The sequence below is a fragment of the Maylandia zebra genome, linkage group LG3 (assembly GCF_041146795.1).
Source record: "Maylandia zebra isolate NMK-2024a linkage group LG3, Mzebra_GT3a, whole genome shotgun sequence".
NCBI lineage: Eukaryota > Metazoa > Chordata > Actinopteri > Cichliformes > Cichlidae > Maylandia > Maylandia zebra.
In genome coordinates this window covers 30,481,946-30,504,141 of record NC_135169.1, presented here as the reverse complement: position 1 = coordinate 30,504,141, position 22,196 = coordinate 30,481,946, and the positions used below count along the sequence as shown (strand labels likewise).

Genomic DNA, 22,196 nt, shown 5'->3' with positions numbered 1-22,196 from the left:
TGGCCCCAACACTCAGTGCGGGTCATGCACCATAATATCAAGAGAATCATACTAGCTTTAGCTGTAGTATGAGTGCCCTTACATATGTTTTACACTGCAACCTGAACAGTATATAGACCTTGGGCCTCACTGATAGCAGATAAGAGAGCAGGGAGCATCATGACCCTGATCTGTGCTGTGGACAGCTCTGCAGGCTGTTCAGAAATAACTCCCGATATTTATTCCTCATAATCTTGCACAACATGGGAAAACCTTCAGAATTTCTCTTTCCTTTTTCATTTAAGTTGTAATTGATGCTGGTGACAAGTGCATTTAATGGTATGCTATTTTACAATACAGTTGCACAAAAACCTTCCTTCACTGTTTACCAATTTTCAAGTTAAATTTGATCTAATAAAAACACATCATTTTCTCTGTCTGGCTACACTCAACATGGAAATCTTCACCTTCGGCACTACTAAGTGGCTGAAGAATTGTAAAATATTATTCTGTAGTTAGACAAATATCTACTATGTTACCACCAATTATTTACTATCAGCTAGTAATGGCAAGTGGTGTAGGAAGTTTTCAAACTATTCCTTTTTTTAAAAAATGCAATCAAACACTTTGAAAACACGTCACTACACATGATGCATTAATATTACTGCTGTATATGTTTACATTTGAGCTCATATTAAATACTTTATACTTTATATTCTGTTTAATGTCCAGCATTATATTCTTTAAATCATATGTTTATTGTGTCTGTCCTGTAAGCAGTGTTGGGCAAGTTACTTTGAAAAAGTAATCAGTTATAGTTACTAGTTACTTCTTCAAAAAAGTAACTAAGTTAGTAACTGAGTCACAATATTATCACAATATATCTAATTACCAGGAAAAGTAACTATCGCGTTACTTTTAAAAATGTTTAAATATGTTGGGTCCCTCTTAATGGAACTTACTAAATTACTAAAATATAAATTACTAAACATACTTGAACACATTAAAATATAAATTCAACTCTTTATTATAAAACTTAATGTATAATTGAAATAAATGGGCACTTACAGCAAACACTGTACACTAATCTGAACTATTGATTTGAAAATTGTTTCACACACACACGGCTCCATAATATAACTGACAAATATACAAGAATTTCATGCATTGGCCTACAGTAGCAAAATGGTTCAATCTGGTAGAATACAGTAAAAAAAATGTCAAATGCTTTTCCTTAAAATTAAAAGCTGACAATACAGAATGCATTGTTTTATACCGTGTTGGCGGAGAGATTAAAAAAAGTGGTTTCAGTGGACATGAACAGGGCATTATTCTCCATTGCACTTCACAAAACAATAACATTACAATCAAATCAGTTTTGTTGCTGATCTTTGACATGTCCAAGACTCGGATCACCACCAGTGTCCCTTGCCCCTACTATGTATTATATGCAAAATAAACACTTCAACAAACAATTAATAATTAAAATGTTTAAACTGTCATTTTAAAATATCTTAAATCATCTGAAAATTGCTGGAAATCTCTTAATATTTGATCATTTTGAAAAGATCTCAAGTTGATTAAGAACTTAATGAAAAAAAGACAAAAATATATTCTTGTCTGCCAATTTTATTTATGGCAGATTTTGTGCGTTTTCAGTTTTTGTCCATGAAGGTGACAGAAGGGTGTAAAATTTAACCTCTTAAGCCCCAAGGGGGTTTCTGAGTTTCCTGCTCGAAAATGTAATTCCCAAATTTAATTGATTATTTCTTTGCAATAACAAACTCTGTCCTTACAATCTTGGTATCAAAATAAAGTTAACACTTGTGAAATTTCATCAGAGGTGTAAATATTGAAGCAGATATTACTGTGTCAAAGTTACTGAGAAAGTTACTGAGACTGTAATTTTTTTTTAAATTTTTAGCATATAACCCCTTTAAAAATATGCCTCAGTTCACATTTCATTTCAGAAATTCAGTAACCAAAATATAAACATCATCTGTGCAAAGATTTATGTTTCTAAAGTGAAACAGTGAAAAATTACAGCACTGTCAATACATGAATATCCACACCTTGTACAAAAATGTCCAATTTTGGCACACAACTGGACACCATGCCAGTTGATTTTTTTTAGGTATTAAAGAGCAGAAATTAATACATTTTAGGCCTAAAAATGCTTTTTTTAAAAAATATATATTTGAAGAATTTACCACACATTTACATGGCAATGGCCCTTTACTGCCTAGCGCATGGAGCGTTTAATTGGTCTCTGGCCCTTTAAACTCTGAGGGGCTGTAACTTTGGTTACTTTTGGTCAATTTGCATGATTGACACATCTTTTTAATCGTTTGAGCCAATAGAATGACAGTAATGATGCCACGTTCACGTCACTTCAACCAATCGGACGTTGCAATGCCAAAACCCATGTGGGCCCAAATTTACTGTATGTGGCGTCTGTCCAGTCACGTGTCTGTAGGTGTGTCTAAAATGGAGGTTGTTGACTGAAAACGGCACTCATGCGGCTAGGTAGGCATGGTAACTACTGATGTCTGTGAAGGTTCTCAGTCATCCAGGTCATCGTAGTCAAAGGAGCTTGCAAAGAAAAGCGTCTGGACCCAGCAACACGCTCAGACAAAAACTGGTTCACCCGAAAGATAAAACGCCAAAACACAGACTTAACAATGTGGTGTATGCTGTACAGTGCAGCGAGGAATGCCCAGACCTCTACATTGGAGAGACCAAACAGCCACTTCACAAGCGCATGGCACAACATAGAAGAGCCACCTCCACAGGACAAGACTCAGCAGTCCATCTGCATCTTAAGGATAAAGGACACTCTTTCGAGGATGCCAATGTTCACATTTTGGACAGAGAGGACAGATGGTTTGAAAGAGGAGTGAAAGAAGCCATCTATGTCCACTGTGAGCGACCATCTTTGAACAGAGGCGGGGGTTTACGACACCAACTCTCTGCCATCTATAATCCTGTTTTGAGATCCCTTCCCAGACGCCTTAACGCCCACTCACATCCTGGGCCATCTGATCTCAGGAATTCGCATGATAAGGTGGGGCCAGGTTTCACAATGAACTCACCCGAAACTCTGGCTGATTGGGACCCACACCCAGTTTCACACCTTGGCTCAGGCGATTAGAGGATCATCAGGGGGTGCTTTTGTCCTTTTGTATTCCCACTAGGTTTATATCTGGGACTCTCCAGCATTTGACCTTAGAACTGAAGAAGCTTCTCGGATGAGAGGTGAAACGTCTACAAGTAACTTAAAGAAGTCCAGACGCTTTTCTTTGCAAGCTCCTTTGGTAACTACTGATAATCACGTGGCTACCAGCTACTGGCGAAAATAACGGAGGAAATTGGGATGGTAAGCCAATTTCTGTCTTAGCGCATTTGCGCCGCTATGTGTTTTTGTGGTCTTCTTTTGCGGCTCATTCAGTGAATTTTGGTCAGAGCGTGGTGAAAGTTGGTGTGTGGAGTCAGTGATAGCTCTGGAAGCTAACTAACCTTTCTTTAGCCGGTTACATTACCGTATTTTCACGACCATAAGACGCACTGTACTAAAAGGCGCAGTCTCAGTTATGTGTGCCATTACTGTATTTAACACACACATAAGGCGCACTGGATCATAGGGCGCATACAAGTACCGTATGCGTATTTAAAAATAAAGCGGGAGCAAACCTGAGTTCGATACCTTACTCACATTTTTATTACCAGTAATCGTCATCATCAACAACACACAAGCATACAAGTGTGCGTATTTAAAAATAAAGCAGGAGCAAAACGAAGTTTGGTACTCACATTTTTATCATCAAACCCATGGAAGTCCTCATCCTCTGTGTCTGAATTGAACAGCTGCGCTAAATCTCCATCAAACATGCCAGGTTCACTTTCTTCACCGTCAGAGTCACTTTCCGTGCCGTGCGGCTCCTCGGAAATGATGCCGGCTTTTGCGAAAGCTTGAACAACAGTGCCAGCAGACATGTTAGCCCAAGCATCTACAATCCATTCGCAAATTGTGGCGTAACTCGCCCGGCGCTGCCTTCCACTCTTGGTGAAACTGTGGTCTCCATCGGTCATCCATCGCTCCCAGGCCGCTCGCAGCCTTACTTTGAACGGGCGGTTCACACCGATGTCCAGCGGTTGGAGTTCCTTTGTCAGGCCTCCCGGAATGACAGCAAGCTCACAGTTCATTTGTTTCACTAGTTTTTTCACATCGGCTGTGAGATGGGCACGCATAGAGTCACAGATTAAGAGCGATGGTGATGCGTGGAAAAAAAAAAAAAAACACCTGGTCTCCTTACATACACCTCCCTCAGCCACTCTTTCATCATTTCCTCATCCATCCAGCCCTTTTCATTTGCCTTAATGATGATTCCTGCTGGAAACTTCTCTTTAGGCAAAGTCTTTCTCTTAAAAATCACCATAGGCGGCAGTTTCTGTCCATTAGCATGGCAGCCAAGCACAACAGTAAAAGAAGACTTTTCGTGCCCCGTTGTGCGTATCGCTAGCGTGCTGGTCCCCTTCTTCTCCACAGTGTGACTCACCGGGATGTCAAAAGTGAGCGGGACCTCGTCCATGTTTGTGATGTGGCTGGGCTGGATGTTTTTGTCCCCGATGTGTTTGCTGCAGTAGGAGCGGAAGATGGCCAGCTTTTCCTTATAATCCGCTGGAAGTTGCTGCGCTACCGTAGTCCTGGTCCGGATGGAAAAATGGCACAGTTTCATGAAAAGTGAAAGTGAAACTGCTTTTAGCCGAATGGTGACTGTCGAAACGCTTCTCCCGCTCGTTCTTTGCTCGATGATCCACCGCTCGAGTCTTTCCTCCAACTCGGGCCACCTCGCCTTATGTCCGCGGAAACTCAGCTGCGTTTTCTTGACCTGCCGGAGCTTGTTTTCTAGCTTCCTCCATTTGCGAACCATCGATTCGTTAATCTTAAATTCTCTCGCCGCTGCTCGATTTCCATGTTCCTCCGCGTAGCTGATGGCCTTCAGTTTAAACTGTGCTTCATAAGCGTGTCTCTTTGCCATTTTCAGGGTTGCGCCCACACTTCACCCTTTAGCGTTCTCATGGTGTTCTCTACTACGTCCTGCTTACAACACACAGGGCGCACTGCGCTATAGGGCGCGCCGTACTTTTTGAAGAAAATCTAAGACTTTTAAGTGCGCCTTATGGTCGTGAAAATACGGTAAGTTTGAAGAATTTCTTGTTCGGTTTTGTTTGTTTAGCAGACTTCTGCGCATTTACGTAACTGCTCGTTTAATCATGGCTTGTTTTCGGTGTGTTTGGTGGTTGTAGAAATGGTTTATATGAGATTTTAGCTGAGATTCAGAGGTTTCTGTGGATACCACACATGTCTGGACTTATATTTCTCACCCTGTGTTATAACCGATTAAACGTGGTCGCCTCCTTTTTGCCCCCGATACCGGGGGCGATAATCTGGACTCCACTCACCCGACTTTTCAGCAGTATGCAGACTTTAACGGTGTGTTCACACCGAAGGCGATAGACGCGATCAGAGCATCAGGTTTACATGTAAAGTCAATGTAGAAGCGCGATGACACGCAATTGCGGGTCCCGCGAAAATTCGGAAGCAGATTTGCGTCGCGAAAATGCAAAAACGCGTGAAACGCACGTCAAAGCAGCACGTCAAAGCAGCGCGTCAGTTTTTGTGTTGCATTTTGTGCATACGCACGTTTTGCGTCTACTGCTCGAGTTGGAAAAATCTGAACTCCAGCGTCAATTCGCGCAGCGACAACCAATCAGGAGCCTGGTGACGTGGCCCTTACCTAGGTCAAAGGGGCAGATCCAGCCAAAGCCCTTCATACTTCATTCAATATGGAGGAAAGGCTAATCAGCACTGTAGCAAACCACCTGGAGCTGTACGACACCAGCTGCTTTGTGTACCAAGACAGGAATAAAAAGGACCGAGCTTGGAGAAAGATATGTGAAGAGATCGGGCAACCTGGTAAGTTCATTCATATCCCTTTTGAAATTTTTGACTGACCTGGGGATGCCGCACAAAACCTAGCAAGCCACCGCTATTTTGCCACTGATGTACAAATACCTTTCTGCTTTTGCATAAAAGCAGAAAGATGTTGTCATGTAGGAATATATTTTATTGTTTATTAATAAACAGCACACAGTGGTTCCGCTGTTCATCCGTCACTGCTTTGCTTTTTCGCTGATTTTTTTTATTGCACAATACAGCATTGCATTCTGCAGCCTGGTTGACAAACCTCCTCCGTGTCATGTTTCCTGCGCTTGCCAAATTTATCATGTTTGGTTTTGATAACCATCACGTCCAATAGAAAAAACAGCACAAAAACATCCATAACTAATACCTTCATTTGGAAATACACACCTGCACCAGGAGGGAAGAAGGCGCACGAAAGTGGCAGGCATGTGAAGACAAAACGCTGCATAATAATACTTTTACGTTTTGCAATCTACAAAGGTTTGCACTTTGAGAATCAACTTGTGAGAACTGTGACTAATCTTCATGTGTGTGTTGCATATTTTGATGCGCGATTGATTCGCATTGGACACGCGTCGAAGTGCGAATGTGCACGCGTCAAATTAAGGGTGTCTAGCGCGTTTTGTTCGTGTCTATTGCATTCGGTGTGAACACACCGTAAGACATGGGACAGTACAACTCGGGCCCTTCTATGTATCCATCCCAAGTGTTTGCATAGATTCTATGCAAACACTTGGGATGCATACATAGTCACTGCATACTGTCCCCAGTAGCTAGATTAGACAAACTCCTCCTGTTAATACTCAGTATACTCCTGCATGTCAAAGACTTCCTTTTCTGCCAAAAGCAAAAAAACAAAAAAACAAAACAGCAAAGAATTTATCTGCTGCAAAACTCTAAATGTAGCACTTATCTATCTGATGTGACTGATCCAGGCAGTTTGAGATACATTATCAACTGTGTTTCAGCCTCTGCTTAACTAAGTTATAAAAGGCCTTTATTTAGCTCCTCAACAGAAGCTGTTTAGCTCATCTGTATCATATTTGTACTGCATAAAAATAGGAAGGTGCATCTCAGGTTATCTGGTGATCATAGAATTGCTGTGAAATTTGAAGTACTTAAATTGTACAGTATAAACTGCTTGTAGCTTGAAGTTTTAACTTTTAACAGTCATTAAAACTAGAAAAGTGCTGTGTAAATCTCACTCTGTGGTATCTCTTGTGAAACTGAGATGAAGACAACATGAGCGTTTGTCTCTTAAAAGGTTTCCAGAGTGTGAAAAGGGGAAACACCCACTGCTAAGTGGCTGTGATCTGTGTATAGTAGTTACCCATTTAAAAATAATAGTAATAAATAAATACAAATAAAGAGGTGTAAATGCGGCTGAAGCAACATTGTGCTTTTACTTTTTTTTTTGCATTTTCTTCCTTTTCTTCTGTAAAGTATAAAGTACAAACTGTGAAACTTTGGCACTGATGTGGCATTGAAGTTTAGCATGTCACACTTACACCTTTGTCACATGTTTAAAGTTTATTTGATTTCAAAACCATGACCCATTAGCCTCAGCAACTCAGCCCAGCTGACATCACCATAAACACAGCAGCACTTTTAAAGTAACAGAGATATAATCTGAGAGAGGGGGAAGGACTTCCTCTTGCCTCACGCCCACTTCTGGTTAACGACACTATTTCTGTTTAGCTTGAGCTTGCTCACAACATGTGGGTGAATTTATCAGCAAACCACAATTTCATGTTAAAAAAAATCTGCATTAGTATAATGAAATACTTTAAATGAGTCAAGCTCAGCTTTGTCAGTTCAGATGTATTTTTAGTTATATAATGACATCTCTGTTTATCAGCATCAGTTAAAACTTTATTCTTCTATGAATCTATTTTCTTAATTGTTTATAAAGTTGAGCGTCTCAGATGATTTGGAGCCGATCAAAGCTGTTTTAGGATGAGACGTGGGATACACCCTGGAGAGATGAAAATTGAAATAAATATAAAAGAGTATAAACACGTCATGCTGTGGTCAGATTTTGTTAAAGAGTGTTAGTTCTGTTGAAAAGGAAGGAAGCAGAGAGAAGTAGTAAAAAAAAAAAACTCTTTGTTTCCTTCTCAGCTCTTTGGTATCTGCTGTGCTGCTGCTTCACTCTTTCTCTTTACAGAAAGTTGTAGAAGTTTTCAGACGTGTCACTGCTGGATGTGAGGATGGGAGCCACTTTGCTCTGTGAGCTGGGCCTATTCTGTGAGTACATCACTGACTCCTATTGTTTGATTCATACTGATCCATAAACATGTTTTAGTAAGAAGAACAGAGCATCAGTCATTTGTACCATTTCAGGTCATGTGATCAGAGGACTCTCATGTTTGTTACCAACATGGTTGTTTGTAGACTGGATTAGATTTTAGTGCACTGACTCAGATCAGAGTGGAGCTGGTTTAGTTTATCTAACAAAGGTTTGTTTCTCCATCAGTGATAATTTGATGAATTTATCCATCTCTGTCTGCCTGTTATTGCGGCTTCCCACCTTCATTATCAAGTACATTTCTTGACTCAGACTCAGACTCGACACTCATATTAAGATTTTTTAATCAATGTACCTGTGCATTGTCATATTTTTATGTTCCAGGTTCTGCTACATATAATGTTATTGCTGAAATAACACAAATAGATATGAAGAAAAAAAACAGATAAACATATGAACCAGAGGAGCCCGTAGGAAATGTATTTGTATTGTATGTGTTTATTCAGATTGTATTTCTGATTGCAAAGACTTTCAGAAAGGACAGGATTAACAAACACTAGGTTTACTAAACCTGCGCAAATTTGCGTAACTTCCCTAAACCCAACACCCCTAGCAGGGCCGTGCAGAGAGGTTTAAAGGGGCGGGTGCTCAAAGTTAAAAAGGGGCACATTGAACCAGGCTGAATAACAACAACACACATTCATCAAGAATCTAATATGGGCAACAAGGCAAAGCAAACGTAGCCGATGTTTTACCTGATGGGTACAATGTTGCTGTTGAGGGGTTGCTGTGGATAGTGCTGGAGGGCAGGGCTGTGCTGATCTGAGACTGTAGACATTAAAAAGTCCATAGGAGAGATGGTAGCTGATTAAACAAGTGTCATGAGATAATAACAAAATGCAAAGATTGGTGACAGCGCTTGGAACCATAAGGACACAAAAATTGTGAGAAGAAATTTAGGCTCTGCCTGTGATTCACTCTTTGCTTCTCTTCTTCCTTCCATCCCATCATTTCATTTATCACTCTCCACTTGCTGTCTTTCTGATAACAAGGCACAACTTGCTATTGCAATAAACTATAATTTAATTATCCACACCTAACAACTCTTGCATTTAATTTATAATAAAATGATGACAGAAAAATGTTATAGCACTGCCTTTAGCAGCCTCACACAGCTCTACTGTTTCCTCCTCATGTCCTTACCAGCCATGTCTGCACAATAAGATAAGATAAGATAAGAGATAAGATAAAACTTTATTAATCCCTCGGGTGGGTTCCTCTGGGAAATTCGGTTTCCAAAAGCACAGCACCGACAGAAGTTACAGAGTGTGAGCAGAATATTATATATATATATATATATATATATATATATATACACACACACACACACACACACACACACCTATATAAATACAGAGACATATATAAATAAAATATACGAAGGGGATAAATAGAATAAATAGGAATAAAAATACAAGTGAATTGCACATTTAAAGTATTGAGTCTATTGCACCATTGACTATTAACAAAAGTATTGCACAAAAGGTATTGCACAGTGAGGTGAAGAGGCACTACAGCTTAGTTGTTCCCCCCTCCTTTGTCCTCCTGTTTCCCCTCCCTCTCCCCTCCAGAGAGGCGTTAAACAGTCTGATGGCGTGTGGGACAAAGGAGTTTTTAAGTCTGTTAGTTCTTGTCTTTGGGAGAAGCAACCTGTCACTGAACAGACTCTTCTGGTTGTTAATGGCCGTGTGCAGAGGATGCCCAGCATTGTTCATAATGTCCAGCAGTTTTTTTAGTGTCCTTTTCTCTGCCACTGTCACCAGAGTGTCCAGCTTCATGCCGACCACAGAGCTAGCCTTCCTGATCAGTTTCTCCAGCCTGGATGAGTCCTTCTTTGCTGTGCTGCTCCCCCAGCACGCCACAGCATAGAAAAGTACTCCAGCAACCACTGACTGGTAAAACATCCTCAGGAGCTTCCTGCAGATGTTAAAAGACCTCAGCCTCCTGAGGAAGTACAGTCGGCTTTGGGCTTTTTTATACAGGTGCTCTGTGTTGCATGACCAGTCCAGTTTGTTGTCCACCCACAGCCCGAGGTACTTGTACTTGTTGATCACCTCCACCTCCAATGTTATATCATGAGTAATTTTTTTTTTTTTTAAAAATCCATCTAAATAAAACACACACATGCACGCACACACAGTGACATTTTAGACCTTCTTCAGAATACTGTATATGTATATATATATATATATATATATATATATATATATATATATATATATGGGCATCACAGTGCTGATCCAGAATCCTTACATTATTATTCATTACTAGAGCTACAATAATAAAGCAATGAGGAGGGGGAAGTAATAAATATGAAATAATATCATTAATATTATCATTATTTAAGCAGCGGAGGCGTGTGTTCCATTTGTTTCACTATCCACTCTGTGCAGGGGCAAAGCTTATTACATTTTTAAACTGTAGAGATACAATCATTTTACTGCTGTAAAATCCAAATTTTGTCTTGTTTAAAATATAAATCTAATATAATCTGCTTCTTAATGTATGTTCTTTAAAATACAGCGTGTGTTTTTTAATATATTATAATTATAATAATGCATAATTATGTGGACATGCATATTAGATCGTTTTTAGTGAAATATAATCCCTCCAGAAAGGCAGGAAAAGCCCGGAAACTTACTTTAAAACTAAATATGTTCCCTAAAACGGTGACAGAGCTACAGACCCATGACAGCCTTACACAGGTAGCCAGCAGCTATGACCAGCACTACTTGTGCAGTTAATAAAAGGACAGGTAATGTTTGTCGCGCTGTTGCACACGCAGCACGCTCGTTTGTTTCAACATACCAACGTGTACGTAATAAGCTAATACTCCTGTGTGCTACACACTACAGTGTGCGCTGTACACCTACTTACTGGTTTTGTCGCATCAGTCTGTGTCTCTGAGTTAACTTGTGTTTCTCCTACAGCTCCGGACTGCAAAAAATGCGCGTGCTCTTTGTGAGCTCGTTCCTGGCTCGTAACCAGCGCGTTCTGCCGTCAAGGGCGATCATTGGTTAATAGTGATCATGTGACTGATGGAAGCCGGATCCTTTTATTTAGCAAAACTGTGACTAATGGTTAAATATTATTGTTGAGGGGCACAGACAGGACTCCGCACGCACACACACATTAAAAAAATAATAATAATAATTTTTTTAAAAAAGTTGCCTCAACAAAAGGACACCTAGGGCACCCATCAGGAAAGGGGTGGGTGCTCAAGCCCATCTAGCACCCCCCCCCCCCCCCCTGCATGCCTGCCCCCTAGAATTACTGTCACCCCTGCAGAGATTTTCACAGGTCGTCAGCTCGTTTCTCCTCCAGCTTTTGTTGTGCAAACCACCCATTATCCTTGAGGCCTTGGCAGATCCAAGTCAGGCCAAACCTCTGTGTTACAACTTTCAGAAATGCCTGCCGTATCTATACAAAATATCCCACACATTGACTGACCTGCAAATATAAAAGACACACATTCACACCCAGTGTTGGTCAAGTTACTTGAAAAAAGTAATCAGTAACTAATTACTGATTACTTCCCCAAAAAAGTAATCCCGTTACTTTACTGATTGCTTATTTTCAAAAGTAATTAATTACTTAGTTACTTAGTTACTTTTTAAAAACACGATTTACAACCTGAATAGGTGATAAAGCGATAGATCTCTCAGCCCAATTCTACTTTTTCTACATAATCCATCATACAAAATGTAATCAAATGGAAAAGTCTCTTTTTAAAACTTGTTTTATTAGTTTTAACCTTTTAACTTTATGCATCAAGCAAAAATGTAATTATATGCACCTTTCTCTGACTTGAAGAAATTAGTTTAACATTTAAACCTATTTTCTGCACATTCCTGCACATAAAATAAAATATTTTTTTGTGTTTACACTCAGTCTTTCAAATAGATGCAAGTAAAACACAGCAGAAAATAAATAAAGTCAAAGACTCAGCGGTCCTGTTGCTCTATTTTCACCTGTAAAGCAGGACTGACGTAGGCGGAAGTTTACCCTGGTGCAGGTGTGCCGCGGTCAGTGGAAGAATCCGCGAGTTTCTCTGTGAGTTTCCCATTACCTAGTTGGCACTCGGTGCTTGCTCAGAAGTTTAGGGGGTTTTTTTGCTGTAAAAAGAAGTTTTCTTCCTATGCACAACGAACACTAATGTTTTTGTCACTTTTTTATGGAATCAAACTCAAAGTAAGGTCAGTACTTCCACGCTTTAAACGCTGCACACTCTCTCCCACAATTGATATGTTATCCATTGTTGCTCTGCACACAGCTGTTGTCACTAACGGCGCACTTGCTTATGTCACTGTCATGAGACATTCTCGCAAAAAATATGTATATATATATATATGTGTGTGTGTGTGTGTGTGTGTGTGTGTGTGTGTGTGTATAACTAGACTTTATGCATATTATGTAAGGTGTGGCTATATAAATGTATGTACAACTCTGTGTATATATGTTTATGGACAGGCATGCAATGTAGTGACAAGGATTGACAAGAACTAATATTGCATATGAGAAATATTGCACATAGAAACTACCATGGTGTATTGTACGCTGCAGGTAAGGAAGGAAAGTAGCCTTGCAGGGAAGGAAAGACCTGAGTCTCTCATGGTTGGGGGAGGGTGTGTTTGCACAACAAAAACAGGAGAACAATGGAGCTGAAGACCTGTGAAAATCTCAGCTGGGTGCCAAGAGGTGTTAGGGTCAGGGGAATTTACGCAAATCTGCGCAGGGCTAGTAAATCTAGTAGTAGGGACTTGCACCAGGGAAAAAAAGGCTCAGCAATTCTAGTGTTAACAAAAAAAAAGTCAAAACTCCAGTGATAATGACCCAAACTGTTGTTCACACCTTGGCTCATGTGATGAGGCACAGGATCAATATTGAGTTAACGGCCTTCTTAAGGGATTCCACCACTAGGGTTTAAATACCTGGGATTCTCCACCATTTGGTTTTAGAACTGAAGAAGATTCTTGGAAAAGATATGAAACACCTTCAGGAAACTTAAAGAAGTCCAGTCACTTTCTCACCGAGCTCCTTAGACACTCAAGTATGACATAAACACACTACCATAATCTGTATGATTGACACACATATAGTTGAGTGTCACCACTTTGATAATGTCTGACATTTTTTCTTTATTGTAGTGCTCTGTACGCTACTCTGCACTGGACATATTCAAGGTGACTGAGAAGTTTTACTTTTTCTTGTTTCTTTCTTTTTTATTTATTCAGTAAAGATTCATCTTAACTGCTTTATCAGTCTTAAGCACTTCACATTGTTGTTTTCATTTCATTGTTCATCACTAATTTATAATTTTATGAATATAAACACAGTTTGTGTTTTGAATAGTAAATTATATATATGAACAATATATGAACAGTGTATGAACATACTGTCACAGATTGTGTCGTGCATAAAAGTGTTTCAGATTGTAAACTTTGTGGTTGTGTTGGATTCTAGATGCTGTGCTAACTATTGAACCCAAATCGTCCAGTTTTTTCATTGGAGAGTTTGTTACCTTCAAATGTGACATGAATGAAGGAGAAGACACTGACTGGTATTACGAAATCAAGAAGGATGGTCTAGAATTTGTGCGCTACAACACAGACAAAGACTACAGATTTGAAATTACATCTACAGGTTACAGTGGTGAATATCAGTGCTCTGGTAGCTTAGTGAGCTCACATCATATAAAGAACAGTAATACTGTCTCTATAACTGTATTAGGTAAGTCCTCAGTGACCGACAGCATAAATATATGTTCCCTGTTCAAATACTCAACTGAATTATAAAATAGAGAACATTTAATTAAATTTCTCACTGAAACTTGAATTTTAACCAAGATCACTGTACCTGTTACTTCGTTCACAGTAAAGTCAGTGCAACAATACTCACAGACCCTGAAATTTGTCATTAGCAGGTGTGTGAGTTTTAACAACAGCAATTATGAATGAAATGAAATTTAATTACATTTCTAAAGGAAAAGAAGAAACATCAAAAGCTTCATGAAGTTTAAAGTGAAGATGTTTCTGTTATCTAAACCAAAACATGAGGAAGAGACATTTAAAGCATCATTATGTTTCCTTCAACAGAGAATAGACAAACATTTATGCTGTGGTTATTTAGAGATCAACTAATAAAAATATAAACTGTATTGTTTTTCAATGTTCATGTATTGTTATAACGAATCACAGATATTTATTTATTTTTCTTCCTCTATCACAACAGCAGATAAACCCAGGGCCACACTGACAACAGGAACAACAATCATACCAGTAGGGGGCAGTGTGACACTGACCTGCTCTGTGCAGAGCTCTGATGGATGGAAATATGAGTGGTTCAGACGAACCCAAACAACCTCTGAAGTTCAAATCAGAGATCAACAAAACAGAGATATCAGAGTATCTGAAGGAGGAATCTACAGCTGCAGAGGAACAAGAGGAAACCCAGTTTACTACACTGATAGAAGTGATGAAGTCACCACTGAGATAACCTGTGAGTTCAGTAATTTAGTTTGAAATATACATTCACTCATGATTATCAATATACTGTGTTAAGTTTTCTCTGCTGATTTCATGTTTCTATTTGTATCTATTATGAGAAGCCTTCTATCTTCTTGTGAATCTGTTGTTGTGGTCGGAACAAGGAGACATCACACAAAATAATGGAAAGGAGTAATTTACAAATAACATAAAGCATCATAATGCAATTGAGCAAAAAATGTATGCACTGAAAGGATAATATTCATTATGGAGCTGTGTAAGAGGACAGAGTGGAGGAAAATGAATTACATCAGTATTAATACAGCTTGGACCCTTTTCCCGTCCTGTGCTTAGCAAAAAGAAGGATGTTCTCATAGCATAGCAGTTTGGTCTTATTGCTTCTTATGTGTTGTTGGAAACCTACATAGAGGTATACTGATGTTGAATGCTCACAACATCCGGGCAGTGCAATCCTATGGTGACCACACTGTTTTAAACCCCTTGGTTTAGACTAGCTATAGATGGTGTAGCGGCAATCTTTGGTCCTTCTTTGCCACTTCTGCAGGACGTAAAGTTTCTGACTTGTGCTTTTGTTAGATTACCGTAAATCCCGCACTATAGAGCGCACCTGATTAAAAGCCGCATGCTCTAATTGTAGAAAGAAAATCTATTTTGTACTTGTACAGGCCGCACCGGATTTTAAGCCGTATGCATTTCACTTGTAATATGAGATATTTACACAGAAATATTACACGTGAGGATTTTTTACGTTTAATTTAATCCGTAAGGTAACATAAACATGGTAACATAAACGTTATGGTAACATACAAAAATACATACTGCAAATGCTTTTTTTCCTTGAACAGCACCTGTAACACGGCTACCTTTAAGTATACATACGTATCGGTAACACACAAATTACGTTGCTTATGGTTTTTTTACGGAACAGTGCACAAACAACATTACAACGTCTCTTAACAACCGATAAAAATATATCGCGTATATATGCTACTTATCATTTTGATTGGTCTACTGTTACCAGGCAAAATGTTTTTGGCCGCATGAAAAAAAAATATGCATTAGCCACACGTCAGTATAAGCCGCAGTGTTCACAGTGTGGGAAAAAAGTAGCAGCTTATGACCCGAAAACTATGGTACTTGTATGCCTTTCAGTAGCAAAAAACGAGGAAAATGTAAAAAAAAAGGAAAAACATTTATTTATTCTACACAAACTCGAAAAGTACAAAACAAATGTCTCAAGTAGGATCTCCATTTACATTTCTATGATATTATATCTGAAATAACTATCACAGCAATGATCAGAAAACTGTTCCTCCATGCCCTGCGTACTAGCCTCACCTATCATCACCACATGGTGGCCCACTACACACCGCCTTTACGACACCTACCAACACTTTAAAACAACACAACAAAACAGGACAAATTTATGGAGCTTAATATATTACATTACAACATAAAATAATCCAGATTATAACTAGAATTTGCACAAATTTTACATCATAACAAAATGCTTAAATATGACCTGATATAGTTGAGTAAATATTGGCCTGAATTGTCTATGTTCCAATAGAAGGGGTCCAAAAATCACAACACGAACAACATAATAGAAATAAAAGGAACTAATTCTCCTTAGAGCGCTTACAGAAACCCTCCTTTAAAACCCAAGGGTTTCCAGATTACGTACATCAATTCACTGTCCCCTCTAGAATGATTAACACTGTATCACCAACATAACACAATTTACAATGTTCATAAGGAAATGGTCCCAGTTTCTACTAGTCAGTCCCAACAAAAATGTCCTTTGGATATGAAACCATATACAGTGTCTTCTTTGAAGGTGTAACTGTAGTGAACAGGAGACGACAGTGGGATCCTAGTCTGTTAAGCTGACCAAAGATACAGCAGCCGGAGTGAGCAATACAGTTTGGGGTCCACAAAAGCAAAGAAAATAGAAACCATACCTTTGTCTCTGGGTGACACTGCATGAGAAAATCACCAGGCTACGCAACGGCAACGCTTTCACACACAGCCGAACGAAACACATACCCTATTCACCGCTGACTCACATTGTTCTTGTGTTTGTTTCTTAGAATGAGCCCAAACTCAGGCCAGTAACTGGCAACATTAAGTGAGGTCGCTAAAGCCCTCGCAGAGACTTGTTAGCTCCGAACATTCACTTAACGGCCGAACTCGGCCTAATCCAACTGGAAACGGAGGTAGGTCTTAAAGAAAAGTGCAGCTAAGGTTAACTTTCGCTCCGACTTCCCACCACCACGCTGTCGGCGATGGCCTGCAGCACCACATGTTGTGGCTAGCGGCTAGAAAAAGCCAAGCTTTGCACAAGCAACTTAATTTTGACTGACCTCTCGGATCCCCTTTTGGGCTCAGCCGAAACGTGAGGCTTCCTTAATGTGGCTGACCGTGACAACATGCGCGAGACGGCTACTTCTCCTCTCCTTGGCTCCACACACACACACGAGCGCGTGCGGGTTCTCTGTCTTCTCATTGATTTTCTCTTGCCTTTCTCAAACAAGCCATTCAAGGCACTCTATGGCAACCCCGACAATCTACATACCTTAGAATAGAATAGAATAGAATGCCTTTATTGTCACTGTACAGTTGTACAATGAGATACAGAGCATCTCCTACTCAGTGTAAACATGTTGGGGGGGGGGTGTACAGTTCTGCAGCGCTATATACATACGGACAGTATTAACATAGGGAAAAAGAGATATATATAATATGTACAAATATACAACCCGGTTTAAAAAAAAAAAAAAAGTAATATGTAATAAATAGTGTTGTGTATATACAGTTCAGTTATTGCACATAGAATTGGTATTGCACAGTGGTGGTCCATAGAGGAAGTGGGAAGAAAAAAAATTGGGGGGGGGGGGGGGGGGGGGCTATGTTATCGGTGCATATGTGAGTTCGGGGTGGTTATGGCTTTGGGGAAGAAACTGTTTTTGAGTCTGTGGGTTTTTGTGCTGATGCACCTGTAGCGTTTCCCTGAGGAAGCAGGCTGAACATGTTGAAACCAGGGTGGGAGCTGTCCTTAATAATGTTTGCTGCTCTGCTGAGGCAATGGGAGGAATAAATGTCCATCAGGGAGGGGAGAGGGCAGTCGATGATCTTCTGTGCTGTCTTGACCACACTCTGAAGCCTCACTCTATCCGCCTTGGTGCAGCTGCCGTACCATACCGTGATGCAATAGGTTAGCAGGCTCTCAATGGACGAGCGGTAGAAGGTCAGCAGCAGGTTGGAGTTCAGCTTGTACTTCCTGAGGACTCTATCTCCACTATCTTCAGAACAGAAAATATGAAGTAATTCAGATCATACAAGATGCAAACAGAACTAACTTATCATTAGGAGAATAGTGAAATATATGTCCGACTAGAGTCTAAGTTTGTAGGAGAGATTAAGACTGACAGTGAAATACTGAGCAGCTGAAGTCAGAGGGTACTTTAACTTAAAGCTGAACCTTCTTCATTCAAAATAAGCATGGATAAGTTATCACAAAGCGCCAGGTCAGATATCAGGGCTTCACAAACATGGATATTGTGGCATAAACACCACAAAGTATCCATCATATTAAACTGACTCTTCAAAAATTTCTGCAATGTCAAGTGAGTCTTTGTGACAAGGGAGCAGCCTAAAGAAGCTTTTAACACTTACATATGCATACTTTGTGATTATTCCATGTGTTTGTGAGGCTCTATTTTATAATATTATAAGAGACATTATGCTTTAGTCCCTCTGACGCTACCTGGTTGCACCTCACCTCATAATTAATGTTATTCTTTCTTACAGCACAGTCCGGGACTGAAACATTTCCTACTCTGTTGATCACTGGACTTCTTTGTGGAATTTTACTGATTCTTCTTCTTCTGCTGTGTTACATCAAACTGTTAAAAGGTGAGACTTTTTCTTTCCGATATGAGATTGATTATGATCCCGTTATTATCTAATTATTCAGAATCACAGATGTATCCTGAACACTTCATGTAATGTCACAGCACCAGAAAAAGTAAAAAGAAAAACATGTACTTGTCTTTTTTACAGATAAATCTTTTATCAGGTTGGTTCAAATCTCCCACTTCACATTTTCAACAAACCAGAACTACAACCTGTGTTTCTTATCAAATTGAATGTTTTACTATATTTTATTACTATATTAGGACTCAGAGCACAAACCAGAGCTCTGCTATGAAACACAGGATCAACCAGAGTGAAGCTCAACACAGTCAAAACACTTCTCTCCAAGGTCAGCTTTAACCATAACAATTTTGCTATTGTTACTTTATTTATTCATTTATTTATTGTCACTTTGTGAACTTTGACTCTGATATTTGCAGTTTTTTTTATTTAAAAGATGATCAAATTCATATATAGAAATGTTAATGATTAATATGTCACTGACTTGTTTTTGCAGGTGATGCTTGTATATATGAATCAATCGGAGACTACGATGACAGAGAAAAGGGTAATGCATTTATAGTTTCATATAAGTATGCAGACTCATTGTGATTATGTTCCATTTTTATGTATTAATTCTCCATTTTAGCAGAATGCAGGGATTTCACATATTCTTTGATTGAGCTTAAAAACTTCACTAAGAAAGGTAAGAATTCAAGTTAATTCAGTTCAATTCAGTTTTATTTATATAGGGCTAAATTACAATAACAACTGACTCATTGACCCTACAGTAAAACAGAGAAAACCCCAACAATCAGATGATCTGAAAGCCGAAGGCTCTGCCTTCCGTTCTACTTTTAAATATCCTAGGAACGACAAGTAAGCCTGTTGTCACAGTTAACTGAGGACTCAAGTGCAGGACTCCAATGCTTGGAAGAATACAGAGAATTTATTTATAATGTTCCAAGTGTATGCACAATAGTGCAAGGGTAGGTGTTTTATACAGGAGTGCATGGGTAGGGACTCTAAGAAATCCAAGGGAGGAAGAAAACAGTGAAATCACTCTTGCTCCTCTTCAGCCACACAACATAGACTGCCAGCCACTCTCCACTCGCTCATGAAAATCCACTCTGGGAAAACAGGGACAAGTCCAGATAATCTATAAGAATATATCTATATCTACAAGAACAAGAATATACAAACTAGTACGAGGGCAAAGAATCAACAAGAACTATGAACAGACTTGAGCTGGGGCTACACTGACACGAGTCATACAACGACCCAGCGATGAGTAGCTTCATTTCTTCAGCTTAAGTAGTGGCAGGGATAGGCAGGTGTGTGGGCTTTGTACAGAGCCCCAGATCCTGTGGAAGTGAATTTGTAAGTGTAAAGGTAAGAATGTCATCCTATTTTACCGTGATGAACTGTCCATCCTCTCATAGATGACAGCCTGTTGTACGCAGATGCCACCTACAGTAAGGCTGAATGTAACAGTGACAAAAGTAGGCAAAGCAATAAAATGGGTACCATATTTTCTTCTCTTTTACATTTCATTTATCCATCAAGGAAAATGATATAAATGGGTAAAGTTGTCCGTTTAAAGTAAGATGTTACTAAAAGTCATGTTGTTTTTTTATGGGCAGGAGAATCAGCCACTGAAGCAGCTGACGAAGGGGTTTATTCTGAAATCAAACCACAAGAAACACAAGGAACTTTCATGTTGTGACTGTAATGGTTATCAAATAGGTTTTAAAGAAAGTAAATGCATTACCAAATCACCTTTAACCATTTAATAATCATGATTATGTACTTTCAAAACAAGCAAAAGCAGACGAATGCAGGACAGAATTTACTTTATTTCACATGAATTTTACAAAGCATTGAAAAAAGAAATGAGAGGAAAAAAGTTTTTCCCCTTTTTTTTATAAATCAGTTTAAATGAGCTTTATCTAAAAGTGATGATGTGGCTTTAAGTTCACTTTTTTTTTTCACTTTCACATGAGCAGTTATTAAACTGCATTATTAATATATGTATATATGCTGATGTTTTCTATGTCTTTTCTAAATATTTTTGTTTCCCCAAATGGATTAAGTATCATTTGAAAAAAAAAATTTTTTTTAGTTTTACAAACTTCTAAACTGCAGGCAGGTTTTTCATTGTGTTATCTGATTATGTGTGCCATATAAACACACACTTTATATACTGTGACATGTTGGGATCAGGTGAATGGAGTCCCCCGCTGTGCTTCTGGAACAGTGTGTTTCACATTGAGTTTTAAAGAAGCTGTGTTTACTGTATTTGTTATAGTAATAAAGCTGCTATTGTTGCAATCTTGTTTTCACTTACAGTTATTGTTGTTGGGTTGGTGGAATAGAGATGTTACATCATGAGTGAAGTTATGTGCAGAGTTAGAGCCCTTTAGAGGCAAAGTTTGAGTGTCTTTAAATGCTTAATAAAATCGTGTCCCCCTTTGTCTTCATATATAGTGCAGCTGTCCATGGGACTAAAGTTTCACTTCATTCAAAGTTAAATAAGACTAAATTTGCAGCCTTCATTCTATTTTTGACTTCTACTCATTTATGTTTCACATTTCTGTTCATGTATAAATGAAGGAGGACAAATAAAGAAACTAAAAGAATTCATAGTGTTTTTATTATTATCCAAGCTTCACATCTTCATTACTCAAAACTCACAAACAGTGTAGAAGCAGGGCAAAAAAAAAGAAAAATCTGTACTAAACCAAACATTAAAACAAATCAGAAAAAAGATTGTTTTAAGAAAATAGATTTATTTTTAGAATTTATGATGATTGCCCCGTAAACCTAAGAACTCTTTAGGCCACCCTTAGCAGCCCTGTGAAGAGAAATTGTAGAAGGCAAAGGAACTCAGACTCAAGATATCTTAATACATGTGCACACATGGACGATCCCCCCTCATGGCCCGATCCATCCTGCACTGGATGTGTGCAGGACAAATGTGAGACAGAGGAAAGACCGCCCAGGGCATCCAGAACTTGCTTTATTTATACAAGTTTTCAAGGAAGTAGGAGTGGCAAAAACATTTCCATAAAAGGAGAAAGAGGCCATTAGCTTGTCAGTAGCTGAAACAGAAGATAACTTGGTATGTATAGAAATGCAGACATTCCCATATAAGGGGAGAGAGAGAGAGAGAAAGCCAGTTTGTCTGTAAGAATGACAGGAAGTGTCGTATGTCACCGCATTCCTCTACACATATGGCTTCAATCTCTCCTCCTGTGTTGGCTCCAATTCACAAGCTCTTCTTTTAAATGAAGCTACAATCTAAGCATAATCACAAAATTAAAAAATCTCTCATCAAGCCCCGACTAGAATCAAGTGTTTGCGATAACTGGCAGGGAGTCTCTCTCAGCACTGTGGAGGAATTTTGGCCCACTCATCTTTGCAGAACTGTTGTAATTCAGCCATATTGTTGGGTTTTTTGAACATGAAACACGTTTTTAAGGCGCCTCAATCGGATTCAAGT

General features: G+C 39.1%; 1 protein-coding gene across 9 annotated transcripts; it reads left to right on the top strand.

The window, feature by feature from the left end:
• Nucleotides 1–8,087: 8,087 nt before the first annotated feature.
• Nucleotides 8,088–21,329, top strand: LOC101470112 (uncharacterized). 9 transcript variants are annotated; one of them, XM_076881688.1, is made up of 12 exons: nt 8,132–8,212; nt 13,232–13,323; nt 13,421–13,456; nt 13,737–14,003; nt 14,505–14,771; nt 18,590–18,694; nt 18,842–18,857; nt 18,958–19,043; nt 19,212–19,262; nt 19,344–19,400; nt 20,137–20,217; nt 20,338–21,329. In XM_076881688.1, coding segments are annotated over exons 2-12 (1,050 nt in total). In that variant the 5' UTR covers nt 8,132–8,212; nt 13,232–13,322; the 3' UTR covers nt 20,421–21,329. The 9 variants fall into 9 exon arrangements, with proteins under 9 accessions (XP_076737802.1, XP_076737805.1, XP_076737803.1 ...); XM_076881684.1 differs by lacking the exon at nt 8,132–8,212 and adding an exon at nt 12,292–12,469 and having other exon boundaries at nt 13,737–13,925; XM_076881683.1 differs by lacking the exon at nt 8,132–8,212 and adding an exon at nt 12,292–12,469 and having other exon boundaries at nt 19,347–19,400.
• Nucleotides 21,330–22,196: the final 867 nt, after the last annotated feature.